The sequence below is a fragment of the Haliotis rufescens genome, unplaced genomic scaffold, assembly GCF_023055435.1.
Source record: "Haliotis rufescens isolate VD_foot unplaced genomic scaffold, xgHalRufe1.0.p SCAF_36, whole genome shotgun sequence".
Classification (NCBI taxonomy): domain Eukaryota; kingdom Metazoa; phylum Mollusca; class Gastropoda; order Lepetellida; family Haliotidae; genus Haliotis; species Haliotis rufescens.
Window position 1 is genome coordinate 3,380,976 of NW_025964068.1, and position 18,170 is coordinate 3,399,145.

The following is an 18,170-nucleotide window of genomic DNA, read 5'->3' on the forward strand; positions in this document are numbered from 1 at the left end:
AGTACCCAGATGAAATCCTTGTATAGGTCAAACTACTGGTTTCTAGTATACAGTCATAAAGGTAATGCCCTAAGGATCTCAAAACTGTATTTGAAACATGGGCGCACAGATTGACCAGCAGAAGTGCATGGGCATGGACTTCTGTTCTTTTCACTCTTTCCCACTTTCCCCCCCTGGACTTTCTTTGTCTGTAATGAGATTACTACCATGACTGTCCACTGTTAGGCGTCTTCAACATTGATTTTGAAGTATTATTATGAAGGAGTTACTGATAGATAGTTAAAAAAAAATTATTTTTTATACATTGTTACAATGTACTTCAAATGGCTATAAGGGGGGCACAGGTGGCCCAGTGGTCTAAGTAGCCGCAATTCCCTGTGCAGAGTTGTGTCCCTTGGACACGCCAGAAACCTATGATTGTGGTTTCGAATCCCGGGTCGCCCCAATTAGGTTTCTAGGTTTGTCAGCACCATAGCCGTGCTCATGGGTTTCAACAAAGTGGTAAATGTCTAAGACCTGCATCACTTAGGGCTTTTCTCCCACATCAAGCTGACATGCCGTGATATAACCGAAATACTGTTAAAAGCGGTGATAACCCCAACTTATTCACTCACTCAAATGGCTATAAAGTCATTATTTTGAGGGATTTTATTTATTTTAGTGATACATGATGTGGTTTCCAAAAGGCGTCATGTGGCCAGCCCCTAATACATTATGGTTGGAAATTATGTTTGAACCTGGTTTGGACATGCAGAGGACTTTGAGGATAATATAGAAATCCTTAAAATGGGCCCTGTAAGTATCAAAATCTGGCAAAATGCCCAATTCACCCCCACATAGCTAGAACATTAGTGTGGTACCTGGTGGTTCAAAACTTACTGCTTGTCATTTCAACCTGTGATATCTCACTCCAAATATGCCTTGATCCAGTTTAAAATTCACACATCAACACTATGCAAACATTTGGCATCACTGACCCTTTATATTTGAAAAAAAATTGAATGGATCCGGCAATGCTTAATTTTAAAAATGTTAAATGTTTCAGGACATTTATCACCAGATGTAGGGTAGGTCAAATTGTTGCCAAACCTAAACCACAAATTTACCCCAAATTTCCAAACTAGTTGGAACCCTATGCTTCTGTTGCTGGGTAAAGGAAATTTTCATAAACAATTCTGAATGCTATAAATGCCAGTTTTTTCTTTTCTCATTCATGATCAATCATCAATAAATCATTGACTGCTTTCTATCTTGAAATACAAACCAATTCCCAACACTACGTAGGTGTTAAGGACTTTGAAGACATTGAGGAGTATTCTATATTGGTAATGTTAGTGAAAGGTGAGGTAGGTTGTCATGTTTGCTTTGAGTCTTAGAAACACAGGATTCTCGAGTCCTAGTGAAAGATAAAAGGTCATATCTAATCTAGGGATTACACTATTTCTCCATATTGGCCTGTTTGTAGAGGTGATTACGATGTTTCCCCAGTGAGCTCTGGTCACACAGTGCTATGGAGGGCAGTGGCACACATTGTGATTCACCACAGCTTCATAGTGCCTTTCAATACATGCTGGTCGACCTACTGGTAACCTGGGACAGACTCTGACACCTTCTAAAGATCCTTTATGTCTTGAATAGACATTCAAGTTCTGAGTTGCAGTAGTTGTGGCTCCAGGTTGGCAGAGTTTCATGGTGTATTCTGAACCCAACATGCTAAATGAAGTTATCATTGATGGATCTTGGGTCCGCTTATCAATTTGTAAAGTTATTTCTGTATTGATGTAATAAGTTCTTCGAGAGGATGACTAGTTCAGAATCAGTGGCGATCCTTATTGTGATACTGTCTGATTAAGTTTGTCAACACATTTTTTGTTGTATACGTTCCAGCAAATGTTTTTACCTAATCCTTCACACAGCGGTTTCTACATACTGATATTGGTCATTTTGTCCAGAGCTGTTCATCAGGAAGACTCATATGTTGGTGTTTTATGATATTCTATACTAGATCTATTATCTGTAGCAACTACAAGTTTTGTGGGGAGTGCTTTTAAGGCCACTTACAATTGTATATTTCATTGTTTGTAGATTGTTTCTAACTTTGGTCAGTCAATAGGAAAACAGAAATGTTTCTCTTCAAAAGAAGTTTGCTGTGGCCGGAGTCGTGACTGTCATTTGTATGATTTTGTATCTTCCTTTTCTCTAATCTATCAAAGATTGCCAGATAATAATAAACTTAAAGTATTTTATTATTGTTGTGTCTTTTGGCTCCAGTTGTAAATCAGAAACTGAATATTAAAACTAGTAATCCTGCTAATGGAGTCAGTTGTAATGTCACTCGTTACATCCAGTATGGCATTGGATCATTGTGTCCCAAATGTCTAGATTAATTTGAATTGCCCTATTAATCTTCACTTAACTCCCCTCATTCAAGACCTGACATATTTTGTTTTATCTGAGTAAGTGATTTACTCAGTGAGAAATATATATCTACTACAGCCTGCCCTGTAAGGGGGAGATGTGTGAGGACTATCAGTCTTCTATCAGCCCTACACATGCCAGGATTAAACAATTGCCCAAAGAAGAAAGGCATTTTAGTTTTTAACAATGGCTACCACTATGCCTGCTTGTGTAAAAGCAGTATCAAACCTAACTGTGGGAACTGTTCAAAATGATGTGTTATGAATGATACCAAGGGTGTGGCACTTCACTGCGCGAGTATGACCAATCCGACAGCAGTGTTTTGTTTATGTCCTTCTTCTGATTATCCACACTTTAGGACTGGGTGTCTGATTGGCTGATGAGAATACCATGCAGCCATACATTTCACAACATAGTGACAGAAGTGATGGCAGGTCACACTGGCAGCTCATGGTAGAAGACGGATTCGTGATCAAAACAAAATTTTGGTCAATAATTTTGATAAGTAGAGAAGTTGACAAGTGAATTTTTACCGTTTTGTTCAGGGACAAATTTAACCCAGCAAACAATATAACGCTGTCACAACGTTGATTTTTCGTTGCCACAACATTGTGAGGTTACATTGTCACAACATAAATCTGTTGACTCCCCGCTACGACAATGTTGTGTGTAACCAAACTACAACCAATGCAGAATGTTGTCACAATGTCGCAGTGAACACTTAATTTGGCCCCCCTGCACCCCCAAACAACCACGAAATTCATTGAAAAAAATTATTATGATTATTAGATAGGTTTTGAGTTAACAATTTTTAAAATTAAAAAAATGATATGAATATCTGGTTTTGTGCCTGTGGCTGAAAAAAATATCAAAATCCCAGCACCCCAAAATCCCAAAACTATCAATGGCCAGTCCCTCACACTACTCTGGCACGTCCCTCACACTACTCTGCCACGTCCCTCACACTACTCTGGCACGTCCCTCACACGACTCTGGCACGTCCCTCACACTACTCTGCCACGTCCCTCACACTACTCTGCCACGTCCCTCACACTACTCTGCCACGTCCCTCACACTACTCTGGCACGTCCCTCACACTACTCTGCCACGTCCCTCACACTACTCTGCCACGTCCCTCACACTACTCTGGCACGTCCCTCACACTACTCTGGCACGTCCCTCACACTACTCTGCCACGTCCCTCACACTACTCTGCCATGTCCCTCACACTACTCTGGCACGTCCCTCACACTACTCTGGCCAGTCCCTCACACTACTTTGCCACGTCCCTCACACTACTCTGGCCAGTCCCTCACACTACTCTGGCCAGTCCCTCACACGACTCTGGCACGTCCCTCACACTACTCTGGCCAGTCCCTCACATGACTCTGCCACGTCCCTCACACTACTCTGCCAAGTCCCTCACACTACTCTGCCACGTCCCTCACACTGCTCTGGCACGTCCCTCACACTGCTCTGCCAGTCCTTCACACTACTCTGGCCAGTCCCTCACACTACTCTGGCCAGTCCCTCACACTACTCTGCCACGTCCCTCACACTACTCTGGCCAGTCCCTCACACTACTCTGGCACGTCCCTCACACTACTCTGCCACGTCCCTCACACTACTCTGCCAAGTCCATCACACTACTCTGGCACGTCCCTCACACTACTCTGGCCAGTCCCTCACACTACTCTGGCCAGTCCCTCACACTACTCTGCCACGTCCCTCACACTACTCTGCCACGTCCCTCACACTACTCTGCCAAGTCCCTCACACTACTCTGCCACGTCCCTCACACTACTCTGGCCAGTCCCTCACACTACTCTGGCCAGTCCCTCACACTACTCTGCCACGTCCCTCACACTACTCTGGCCAGTCCCTCACACTACTCTGGCACGTCCCTCACACGACTCTGGCACGTCCCTCACACTACTCTGGCCAGTCCCTCACATGACTCTGCCACGTCCCTCACACTACTCAGCCACGTCCCTCACACTACTCTGCCAAGTCCCTCACACTACTCTGCCACGTCCCTCACACTGCTCTGGCACGTCCCTCACACTGCTCTGCCAGTCCCTCACACTACTCTGGCCAGTCCCTCACACTACTCTGGCCAGTCCCTCACACTACTCTGCCACGTCCCTCACACTACTCTGGCCAGTCCCTCACACTACTCTGGCCAGTCCCTCACACTACTCTGGCACGTCCCTCACACTACTCTGGCCAGTCCCTCACACTACTCTGGCCAGTCCCTCACACTACTCTGGCCAGTCCCTCACACTACTCTGGCCAGTCCCTCACACTACTCTGCCACGTCCCTCACACTACTCTGCCACGTCCCTCACACTACTCTGCCAAGTCCCTCACACTACTTTGCCACGTCCCTCACACTACTCTGGCCAGTCCCTCACACTACTCTGGCCAGTCCCTCACACTACTCTGCCACGTCCCTCACACTACTCTGGCCAGTCCCTCACACTACTCTGGCACGTCCCTCACACGACTCTGGCACGTCCCTCAAACTAATCTGGCCAGTCCCTCACATGACTCTGCCACGTCCCTCACACTACTCAGCCACGTCCCTCACACTACTCTGCCAAGTCCCTCACACTACTCTGCCACGTCCCTCACACTGCTCTGGCACGTCCCTCACACTGCTCTGCCAGTCCCTCACACTACTCTGGCCAGTCCCTCACACTACTCTGGCCAGTCCCTCACACTACTCTGCCACGTCCCTCACACTACTCTGGCCAGTCCCTCACACTACTCTGGCCAGTCCCTCACACGACTCTGGCACGTCCCTCACACTACTCTGGCCAGTCCCTCACACTACTCTGGCCAGTCCCTCACACTACTCTGGCCAGTCCCTCACACTACTCTGGCACGTCCCTCACACGACTCTGGCCAGTCCCTCACACTACTCTGGCACGTCCCTCACACTACTCTGGCCAGTCCCTCACATGACTCTGCCATGTCCCTCACACTGCTCTGGCACGTCCCTCACACTGCTCTGCCACGTCCCTCACACTTTTTTTTGGCCAGTCCCTCACACTACTCTGGCACGTCCCTCACACTACTCTGGCACGTCCCTCACACTACTCTGGCACGTCCCTCATACTACTCTGGCCAGTCCCTCACATGACTCTGCCATGTCCCTCACGCTGCTCTGGCCAGTCCCTCACACTACTCTGGCCAGTCCCTCACACTACTCTGGCCAGTCCCTCACACTGCTCTGCCACGTCCCTCACACTACTCTGGCACGTCCCTCACACTGCTCTGCCACGTCCCTCACACTACTCTGGCCAGTCCCTCACACTACTCTGCCACGTCCCTCACACTACTCTGGCACGTCCCTCACACTGCTCTGGCCAGTCCTTCACACTACTCTGGCCAGTCCCTCACACTACTCTGGCCAGTCCCTCACACTGCTCTGGCCAGTCCCTCACACTACTCTGCCAAGTCCCTCACACTACTCTGCCACGTCCCTCACACTGCTCTGGCACGTCCCTCACACTGCTCTGCCAGTCCTTCACACTACTCTGGCCAGTCCCTCACACTACTCTGGCCAGTCCCTCACACTACTCTGGCCAGTCCCTCACACTACTCTGCCAAGTCCCTCACACTACTCTGCCACGTCCCTCACACTGCTCTGGCACGTCCCTCACACTGCTCTGCCAGTCCTTCACACTACTCTGGCCAGTCCCTCACACTACTCTGGCCAGTCCCTCACACTACTCTGCCACGTCCCTCACACTACTCTGGCCAGTCCCTCACACTACTCTGCCACGTCCCTCACACTACTCTGCCACGTCCCTCACACTACTCTGCCAAGTCCATCACACTACTCTGCCACGTCCCTCACACTACTCTGGCACGTCCCTCACACTACTCTGGCCAGTCCCTCACACTACTCTGCCACGTCCCTCACACTACTCTGCCACGTCCCTCACACTACTCTGCCAAGTCCCTCACACTACTCTGCCGAGTCCCTCACACTACTCTGGCCAGTCCCTCACACTACTCTGGCCAGTCCCTCACACTACTCTGCCACGTCCCTCACACTACTCTGGCCAGTCCCTCACACTACTCTGGCACGTCCCTCACACGACTCTGGCACGTCCCTCACACTACTCTGGCCAGTCCCTCACATGACTCTGCCACGTCCCTCACACTACTCAGCCACGTCCCTCACACTACTCTGCCAAGTCCCTCACACTACTCTGCCACGTCCCTCACACTGCTCTGCCAAGTCCCTCACACTACTCTGCCACGTCCCTCACACTGCTCTGGCACGTCCCTCACACTGCTCTGCCAGTCCCTCACACTACTCTGCCACGTCCCTCACACTACTCTGGCCAGTCCCTCACACTACTCTGGCACGTCCCTCACACGACTCTGGCACGTCCCTCACACTACTCTGGCCAGTCCCTCACACTACTCTGGCCAGTCCCTCACACTACTCTGGCCAGTCCCTCACACTACTCTGGCACGTCCCTCACACGACTCTGGCCAGTCCCTCACACTACTCTGGCACGTCCCTCACACTACTCTGGCCAGTCCCTCACATGACTCTGCCATGTCCCTCACACTGCTCTGGCACGTCCCTCACACTGCTCTGCCACGTCCCTCACACTTTTTTTTTGGCCAGTCCCTCACACTACTCTGCCACGTCCCTCACACTACTCTGGCACGTCCCTCACACTACTCTGGCACGTCCCTCATACTACTCTGGCCAGTCCCTCACATGACTCTGCCATGTCCCTCACGCTGCTCTGGCCAGTCCCTCACACTACTCTGGCCAGTCCCTCACACTACTCTGGCCAGTCCCTCACACTGCTCTGCCACGTCCCTCACACTACTCTGGCACGTCCCTCACACTGCTCTGCCACGTCCCTCACACTACTCTGGCCAGTCCCTCACACTACTCTGCCACGTCCCTCACACTACTCTGGCACGTCCCTCACACTGCTCTGGCCAGTCCCTCACACTACTCTGGCCAGTCCCTCACACTACTCTGGCCAGTCCCTCACACTGCTCTGGCACGTCCCTCACACTACTCTGGCACGTCCCTCACACTGCTCTGCCACGTCCCTCACACTACTCTGGCCAGTCCCTCACACTACTCTGCCACGTCCCTCACACTACTCTGGCACGTCCCTCACACTGCTCTGGCCAGTCCCTCACACTACTCTGCCACGTCCCTCACACTACTCTGGCACGTCCCTCACACTGCTCTGGCCAGTCCCTCACACTACTCTGCCACGTCCCTCACACTGCTCTGGCCAGTCCCTCACATGACTCTGCCACGTCCCTCACACTGCTCTGGCCAGTCCCTCACACTACTCTGGCCAGTCCCTCACACTACTCTGGCACGTCCCTCACACTACTCTGGCACGTCCCTCACACTGCTCTGCCACGTCCCTCACACTGCTCTGGCCAGTCCCTCACACTACTCTGCCACGTCCCTCACACTACTCTGGCACGTCCCTCACACTGCTCTGCCACGCCCCTCACACTACTCTGGCCAGTCCCTCACACTACTCTGCCACGTCCCTCACACTGCTCTGGCACGTCCCTCACACTGCTCTGGCCAGTCCCTCACACTACTCTGGCCAGTCCCTCACACTACTCTGCCACGTCCCTCACACTACTCTGGCCAGTCCCTCACACTACTCTGCCACGTCCCTCACACTGCTCTGGCCAGTCCCTCACACTACTCTGGCCAGTCCCTCACACTACTCTGGCCAGTCCCTCACACTACTCTGGCACGTCCCTCACACTGCTCTGGCCAGTCCCTCACACTACTCTGGCACGTCCCTCACACTGCTCTGGCCAGTCCCTCACACTACTCTGGCACGTCCCTCACACTGCTCTGGCCAGTCCCTCACACTACTCTGGCACGTCCCTCACACTGCTCTGCCACGTCCACACATAGTCATTTGTCACCTAGCTGTACCAGATGTTAGTCTTGGTGGGACATCAACAACACTGTGGTTTGGATCCACTGGGGGTACTCATGTGGTCGAATATATGTTTGAAGTTTGACATAAGAATGTCTAGATCATGTGTTGAAGTCACTTTTACAACATGCTCATTCCTAAAATTGTAATAAATGGAAAGCGTGAAATATTCCTGCATCCGCCGCTATAACAAATATGGTCTGAAATAGGGTTTTCTATGTTAATTGAAAATAAAAAAGGAATTTAAATTCTTAAATGTAATTCATTGTATTGTATATGGAGTCCTAAATTTTGTCTTCATTTGTTCCTGTCGATGATCTCTGCAATAAAATACACATAATCAGTCTACATGTACTACAAGTATAACATTTTACCCTACACATAAAAATACTGTGTTCCAAAGCATTATTTCAATATCAATCTGTATATTTCAGAATTGACTTCAATATACTTTTGCGTAAATGGAGGAAGAAACGTATGTACGGGAGACACACTGTTTAGATTCACTAAAACTGTGCACACCTGTCTATACGTTTAAACCTCCATAAACAGAAATACATATCGAAGTAAATTCTGATCAATAAATATGTCAACAATAATATCTTCACATACTGCTTACTTATCATTTTAATATGCATTAACACACAGAAATCGAGAGACAGCAATACAAAATATCTATAAAAATATACACAATACTACAGCAACACAAGCCCTGGTCATTCTATTACCAGCAGATCAGGAAACAGTTGGCTTTGTTATTTTTCTGATTATGGAAACAGAAAGGCAATATTGTTTGCTTGGTTAACCAATCGAGTTCCATAGAACCACTTGCTCTTTCTATATTACAAATCATTCTGTTCATTACTTTAAATGGGGCGGTGGGGTAGCCTAATGTTAACATTAAAGTGTTCGCTCATCATGCAGAAGACCCAGGTTCGATTCCCCTCATGGATGCAACGATGTCCCCCGACGTGATATTGCTGGAATATTGCTAAAAGTGGTGTAAAACCATACTCACTCACTCCATATGGGGATGTCTTTCTGGTAGAATATACCTGGAAATAACTGATCCATTTTGTTGTGAGTTGACTACTGACTTTGAAGTGTAAGTATCCTGTGACATACCGTATTTCAGTCCACATTCTCCTTTATAAGCTTGCATTACACCAAAGTGAATACAGTATTGCAGTACCGGTATACCAGGAGTAAATATGCTCTGCAAAAATGGTCCTTCATACATGATTGATCAATATGATAAATTTACTTCATTATTTGAAATCATTTGCAAACAAACAAGTTTACAGTTTTTCCAACTGGTTAATATGTACATCAATTATAGCAAGCCTCTTTTACTATGTTTATTAAATTTCTGCTCTCCCGTTCTGCTGACCCCATTCGTTCTTACACCATAACAAGATATCTCACATAAATATGGTTGCAATATTCCCACTAGGTGGTTTTGCGATTTTTCAAAGGTGGAAACATTTTTTAAAAATAATTTAAATATCTGACATGCCAATGCAATGCAAGATTGTGATATGGATATCAAATTATTTTAACTGTACAGCCGTCTTGTTACTTGTGGCCTATTGTTATAGTCGTCCGTGGTGGAGAGAGATGAAAGCATATGTACTGACAATATAAATAAGTGTGAACAAATGTAGGCACCATACAGGAATTCTAGCATTTACAGCACAATGGGGGGGAAAGGTCACGCCATGCCTGCACACACATGGAAGACCCTAGCTGGGAACGATCGATATCAGATAGTTTTATACATTACACATGCGACTATCTTTTCCATGCAAGTATGAGAAGTTTTTTTATAACCTAAATAAATTCAAACAGATTCTTAAACACACCTTTTCAATTAATATATGTAGTTATAGTATCCGATGATGTAATTATGTTACAGAGAACAGCAAGACCGCGCTGATACAACACTCTGCCATTTAACACACCATTTTGTTTCATGTCATATTGCACGAGAATGAAACAATTTATGGATCTAAAACAATTACATGAAGTAAGCAAAATCTAGAGATGTACAGCAGCTTTCACTCAGACCTTTTGGCAATATAGTTTCAATGGCATGATGAAATTGTAAAGTAGTTTTAGTCACCACAAAATCGCTGCTGTGTCAACGCAAGTACTCTCCTGAAATATCCCCTTTTGACCAGAAACAGTTTCTCTCACGCCTGCGCAAAAGATGCACACCAAGATGTTTGACTGTATCTGCGTGTGACACTTTCTGTAAAATATATATATGAAATTAAACTTATGAGATGTTATGAGTTGTTTCTTATGCATTATTACAGCGTTGTGTGATGACTCCGGTGCACAACATATTTTTGCAACATTGTAATTACATTGTAAAATAATGTTATACTAACATTATCATAGACAGAGGAATTACGTTTCACAATGTAAATATGCAACATTCCACAGTGACCTTGGAAAGGTTATATCACAATGTTACAATGGTCACAATTTTGTTATTTCCATACCCTGGATACAAAAATAGTTACTAAGGTAACGATGCGGCACATGAAATTGCAGCAACTGTCCAATCAAGGAGCCATTTTTAAGACCCAAAAGACCCAAACAAAACACAATATTAGTGAACTTGCATGCATGTTATTATTATTATTAATTTTTTTTATCATGTCATTATTGTTCATTATTCTAAATTGTCAACAAACTAAATTCTTTCTTTATATACGAGCGGATATTCTTTTTATACTATCTAGCCCAGCATGCATTCCCTACCTGTCACATCCCCTGTAGAGTTCCCTGTCAGGACTGGTAGCCCCTGGTAGCCCCTGTCAACCTGTCACATCCCCTGTAGAGTTCCCTATCAGGACTGGTAGCCCCAGCCAACCTGTCACATCCCCTGTAGAGTTCCCTGTCAGGACTGGTAGCCCCTGGTAGCCCCTGTCAACCTGTCACATCCCCTGTAGAGTTCCCTATCAGGACTGGTAGTCCCTGTCAACCTGTCACATCCCCTGTAGAGCTCCCTATCAGGACTGGTAGCCCCGGCCAACCTGTCACATCCCCTGTAGAGTTCCCTATCAGGACTGGTAGCCCCTGTCAACCTGTCACATCCCCTGTAGAGCTCCCTGTCAGGACTGGTAGCCCCGGTCAACCTGTCACATCCCATGTAGAGATCCCTATCAGGACTGGTAGCCCCTGTCAACCTGTCACATCCCCTGTAGAGTTCCCTGTCAGGACTGGTAGCCCCTGTCAACCTGTCACATCCCCTGTAGAGCTCCCTGTCAGGACTAGTAGCCCCTGTCAACCTGTCACATCCCCTGTAGAGTTCCCTGTCAGGACTGGCAGCCCCTGTCAACCTGTCACATCCCCTGTAGAGTTCCCCGTCACGACTGGTAGCCCCTGTCAACCTGTCACATCCCCTGTAGAGCTCCCTGTCAGGACAAGTAGCCCCTGTCAACCTGTCACATCCCCTGTAGAGTTCCCTATCAGGACTGGCAGCCCCTGTCAACCTGTCACATCCCCTGTAGAGCTCCCTGTCGGGACTAGTAGCCCCTGTCAACCTGTCACATCCCCTGTAGAGTTCCCTGTCAGGACTGGTAGCCCCTGTCAACCTGTCACATCCCCTGTAGAGTTCCCTATCAGGACTGGTAGCCCTGGTCAACCTGTCACATCCCCTGTAGAGTTCCCTGTCAGGACTGGTAGCCCCGGCCAACCTGTCACATCCCCTGTAGAGTTCCCTGTCAGGACTGGTAGCCCCTGTCAACCTGTCACATCCCCTGTAGAGCTCCCTGTCAGGACTGGTAGCCCCTGTCAACCTGTCACATCCCCTGTAGAGTTCCCTGTCAGGACTGGTAGCCCCTGTCAACCTGTCACATCCCCTGTAGAGCTCCCTGTCAGGACTGGTAGCCCCTGTCAACCTGTCACATCCCCTGTAGAGTTCCCTGTCAGGACTGGTAGCCCCTGCCAACCTGTCACATCCCCTGTAGAGTTCCCTGTCAGGACTGGTAGCCCCTGGTAGCCCCTGTCAACCTGTCACATCCCCTGTAGAGTTCCCTGTCAGGACTGGTAGCCCCTGCCAACCTGTCACATCCCCTGTAGAGCTCCCTGTCAGGACTGGTAGCCCCTGTCAACCTGTCACATCCCCTGTAGAGTTCCCTGTCAGGACTGGTAGCCCCGGCCAACCTGTCACATCCCCTGTAGAGATCCCTGTCAGGACTGGTAGCCCCTGTCAACCTGTCACATCCCCTGTAGAGCTCCCTGTCAGGACTGGTAGCCCCTGTCAACCTGTCACATCCCCTGTAGAGTTCCCTGTCAGGACTGGTAGCCCCTGCCAACCTGTCACATCCCCTGTAGAGCTCCCTGTCAGGACTGGTAGCCCCTGTCAACCTGTCACATCCCCTGTAGAGTTCCCTGTCAGGACTGGTAGCCCCTGGTAGCCCCTGTCAACCTGTCACATCCCCTGTAGAGTTCCCTGTCAGGACTGGTAGCCCCAGCCAACCTGTCACATCCCCTGTAGAGTTCCCTGTCAGGACTGGTAGCCCCTGTCAACCTGTCACATCCCCTGTAGAGTTCCCTGTCAGGACTAGTAGTCCCTGTCAACCTGTCACATCCCCTGTAGAGCTCCCTGTCAGGACTGGTTGCCCCTGTCAACCTGTCACATCCCCTGTAGAGCTCCCTGTCAGGACTGGTAGTCCCTGTCAACCTGTCAAATCCCCTGTAGAGCTCCCTATCAGGACTGGTAGCCCAGGCCAACCGTTCACATCCCCTGTAGAGTTCCCTATCAGGACTGGCAGCCCCGGCCAACCTGTCACATCCCCTGTAGAGATCCCTGTCAGGACTGGTAGCCCTGGCCAACCTGTCACATTCCCTGTAGAGTTCCCTGTCAGGACTGGTAGCCCCTGTCAACCTGTCACATCCCCTGTAGAGTTCCCTGTCAGGACTGGTAGCCCCTGTCAACCTGTCAAATCCCCTGTAGAGCTCCCTGTCAGGACTGGTAGCCCCTGTCAACCTGTCACATCCCCTGTAGAGCTCCCTGTCAGAGTGAAGGCCTTTTACGACTGCTTCATGTACACTCTGCCCTGCCAGTCCAGTTGATTGAACACACCTTCACCATGCATGAAAACCATCTTGTCCACAGTCTACTTCAGACTAGTGGTTTATGTGCAATAACTAGATTTTATAGAGAAAGCAAGTATGACGTTATACAGTGTCAGTGAAGACATGAGCCATTTATATATATCTGATGAAAACTATCAGATCTTTGAGTGGCATTTAATAGTTGGATCTGTAACTGATGACTTTATGATTGTATATAATGGGTAAATAGTACCATTGTAGAGGTGTTCCTGTTCCTCTGACACAGTTATCAGGCAGGTGAAATAAACTTTTTCGTAACAGTGTTTGAATATAAACTGAAAGTCACTTCAATTGTAATAGAAAAGTTGATCATCATACTGTTGTCCCAATCGTGACATATTAAATAATGTGCTTTTCTCTTAGCAGCCTGATAAGAAGGACATTAGCGCAATCCTAATAATATGTGCTCCCTAACCTGGCTAGGGCCTGTAGTCTTTCCTCACAACAGATTTGCAAAAGAGCATTTAAGATGTGAGTGTTTGACTGAAGAAGCTGATTACAGCTGACACACATACAAGTCTCCCATGTTAGTTAGGGAAGCACCTGTATAAAATGTGGCATCAACTGTTGGAGTTAGACTTCAACACCTGGGTTTATGTTGTAAGCTGAGTGTTATCTCTGTGATCCCAGCCTTAGTGTGTGACTGCCACCTACAAGATAGATCAATGGTGAATGTTGCCACTCACAGACACTGATACACTCCCAACCGCCTGTACATTGTCGCTAAAACATAGATTTCCGCAACATGGTATCGGGATGAAATCTGAAGCATTAGTTGTTGCGTGACTTCACCGATCAATGTTGGCTGTTACACAGCCAATGAGAAACTGATTCCATGTGTTGCCAAGGTGATTTTGTCAACACTGTGACATCTTCAGTGGTAGTGTAGTTAAAGTTAATTTTGTCTGGTTCCTCTGTGCTGCTTATGACAGTGTTTACGTCTAGCAAAGATCATTTGGAAATAATTCCTGAATAATGTTTGTAATTTCCTTTTGGACAAAAATTGGTTATTGACGTTTCGTGAATAATTTTTACACACCAGAATTGTAAATTATTAAAACAGTTTCCATGGGAACTTGGATTACCAGCATTTTGCCACAAAGAGAAGACATATCAGGTGACAAATCCAGTTGCTGCAAATTATTGGTGACTATTTTTCCATCTGTTTGAAAGATGTCACAAAGACGTTTGATGGCATTTTTGACAAATTGTTTGTGATAACTCGTCAGAACTGATGGCCTGGTTTATGGCAACTGACATTTGTGACAGATAGGTTGAAGACCAATTGAGCATGTTAATGCTAGGACAAGTCTGTGCATGGCTGATGTGAGGAGAGAGTTAATGGACCTATTGCCAGATATATTGCCTAGATTTCTACTCCCATTGATTTACACGCTTAATGTGCTGGCCACGAGTCAGGCTTATCTCTGTGGGTTGTATGCTCAATTCTCACTGCTCATCATAAAACTGACAGTGTAAGGAGCTTGTTCAAGGCTTGCCAATGTATCGAGGATCTACATTGCAAAATAGTTTTGTTTAAGACGCTATATGGTAACACCTTAAATTACTTAATGGTTTACAATTTGAGAACTGGATTTTGTCATCAGGGAATCTCACTTGCAGGAATTTGTTGATGTGAAAAGTCAAAGATATGAAGGTTTGATACATGTGTTTCTGGAATCAATGGGATTTTCTTGTTGCCTGCATCCTGTGAGTGGATCCTAAGTTTTGTGAAAGAACGTTTCCACTGGAGTACTGGAGATGTAGTTGGAGCACGATGGAGAAATGATGCCAGTATGCAGCAGTATCGATAGTAGAGCACAGTATCCTTTGTTTCATGTTGGGGATGAAGAGCGAGAGGACTCGGATGGATCTTTTTATCTTTTTATTGTTCTTTAGCTCAGTTTTGACTGAGTACTGGTAGTCACATTAATTCCCTTCTACTCCATGTTTGTCATAAGCCGTGTGTAAGTGGTAGGGCTGCAATACACGATACACCTAGGTCACGATACGATACGTACCTCGATACTTACATCACGATTCGATACGTATCTCGATACACATAGTGACAAGAGAAGACAAGAGATGAATGAATTAAACTTAGTTTATTAAAAATGAAAAATTAAATGAGAGTGACCGAATGTTCATGAGTCATAAAATATATACTGTAATGAGTATTTTAACTTAATGAATCATCTGCCATTTCCATGTAATGGCTAGCAAACACAAAAGTTACAGTCCTACATATTTGTGAGTTGTGACTAGATGGTAGGAGTAAATACTAAATGTACCAGTGTCCAGTAACTAATGATTTGCCATTTTCATGTATAAAGGCAAAAAAACAATTAAAAATAATTAGATATATAGCAACAGCCATGTTATACACCATTTGAAAGGTCTTATCCTAGTGTTTATAAATATGAAAGTTATGTTTATCACATTATTTAAATAATGCATTGACAACTTAATTAAGTTCGTTGTAAAATATAAAAATATGTAAGTTAACACATTCATAACATCCAGATTAAGGACCAGGGAAGCGACAATTTGACGATTTTGGGCAAATATAAGTTTCAAAAGATCTAAAGAATTTCATTGTTTACGTAATTGGAAAGTTATTTTAAAAAGAATTATGAATAGTATCTGTTTTCACTCATTTCCAAATAACAGCGGCAGTCCGCTTAGTAACATGAAGAAGTTGTGTTATTCTGAACGTTTTAAGCAGGAAATCGCGATCTGTATTAAAAATATGGAGCTTCGTGGATGTATCATGCTAGGTTACAAGCTGTGACAAAGAGTTTTCATGCATATATTTTGGCATTGAACATCGTGTCCGAGCCGGGAATTCGAGGCGACGAAAGCCGAGATGTCATTTGACTAACATTACACGCGATCGCACGAAAAGATGGAAATAATAACTTAGCTGTAAGTTTGACCACTTTTAGATATATTTTTGTTGATTTTATTTACCACTTTGTATAATTATTTAGTTAAAGATTTGCTTGAAACGTCTTTGTTATGCTCTTTGACATGTTCGATGTGCACCCGTTGTCGAAGTGTGTGTCCGAGAATTATATCTTCAATAACATAAGCGGGAAATAGTGAATAACTTTTTAAGCTATCGATAAAAAATGATAAATGGAAATAAAATACGTATTTCAGACATTGTGAGATGTGATAGATTTAATAAATGAATGGTATGACAGGTAGGTCCATAAATATATATACTATTTTGGCGTGACTAAGGCTTGGCCGGTTAACCGGCCTACGGTGCCTGGGGACTCGATGCTTCTTGGCCGGTCTACCGGCCTACAGTGTTGAAAAAAAGTTAAAACACATTTGAAACGTATCTGTGATGAAAGTTTATTTACAAAAAAAAGACGAACGTAAATACATACTTCTTTGAAAAAACGTATCGTAAAAAATCGAGATACAGCACCTCACAAATTGCACACCGTATCGTATGGAGTGAATCGCGATGCATCGGTGTCCCGGGATATCGTTTCAGCCCTAGTAAGTGGGGATGAAGTGGGTACAGTGGATGAACAGTACTTGGGTGATCTTGGATGATGGCCCTCTCATGGAGCAGTTCTCATCCATCACCTGGCTGAGTGAGGAGGTGTGCTAGAATCCTATGATCCTGGGTTTGAATCCCAGATTCGTTCAGATTATGATTCTTGGTTTGTCAGCAGCATACCCCTGTTGGTGAGGTAAACCAAATTGACAAACATCTACGAACTGTGCCAGTTAGGGCATTTGTTTCTTTTGGGATAGTGGGAATCTCGTTGAGCATGTTCATCATTAATTAGATGACAAGGCATTTGGCTATTAATGGAAGTAACTTCCATTTCTCATTCTACCCTCAGACTGGAGGTTCTAATCACCAGAGGTAATAAGCCAATGACTATGACTGCCATCCCACTGACTACTTGTCCAAGCAGCTGTTGTCAGATTACAGTAGCCCAACCAGACTCTCCTTGAGTCCTAGTTACTCCAGCCGTTTACCCATTGTCTACTGGATCGACTTGCACAAAGCAATCTTAGCGCTAAGATGATCGTAACTCCCATACTTAACATAGGCTTACGATAGTCTTAGCGCTAAGATCGCTCTTTGCAAGTGGGCCCTGGACTTCTTCCCATTGCCACAAAGTACTGTCAGGTAGCCATCTGGCTCTGCTCTTGACAGTGGTATTTTTCTTTATGTGACCTCTTAGAAATGCTTACATTGAATCACTCAAGTTGTTTCACTGTTGATATATTCCTTACATGACCCTGGACAAAGATGTGGTGATAATCTCAGCCCAAACAATCTGACAAAGATAACAAACTATGGAATCTTTGTCTCACCTGAAATCTGACCGGATTGTAATTCTTCGGGAACGGACATTTAAACGTACACAGCAGGTATACAAGGTAGGTTTATTGTGTTGTTTGGGTAACTTGCTCCATCAACCGACCGGAGTTAAAGGCCATTATGAGGAACTAAAAAGTGAAGTTTTAACTTTTTCACCACTAAAGCTGCAAAAATCAAACAAAAACTATCTGTTGACTTTTTAAATAATTAAGAAAAGCCATTGCAATGTCACTTACCATTACAAGGTCCTTTAAAGAATGAAGCTCTCTCTAATAGAAGTCAATATATATAAATATTATTGTAAA

The 18,170-nt window shown here is 45.9% G+C and overlaps 1 protein-coding gene across 5 annotated transcripts in view; it reads left to right on the forward strand.

The window, feature by feature from the left end:
- The window catches only part of LOC124147747 (leucine-rich repeat-containing protein 74B-like), a 79,820-nt gene that overhangs the window by 8,013 nt on the left and 53,637 nt on the right, over positions 1 to 18,170 (forward strand). Inside the window, exon 1 of one of the 5 annotated variants that reach the window (XM_048381144.1) lies at positions 17,793 to 17,924. The exons of the other annotated variants lie outside the window; for them this stretch is intronic. Coding sequence (XP_048237101.1) covers positions 17,841 to 17,924 — 84 coding nt within the window. The 5' untranslated portion in view covers positions 17,793 to 17,840. Of the gene's footprint in view, positions 1 to 17,792; positions 17,925 to 18,170 lie in introns of those variants that run through there. 5 annotated transcript variants of the gene reach the window in all.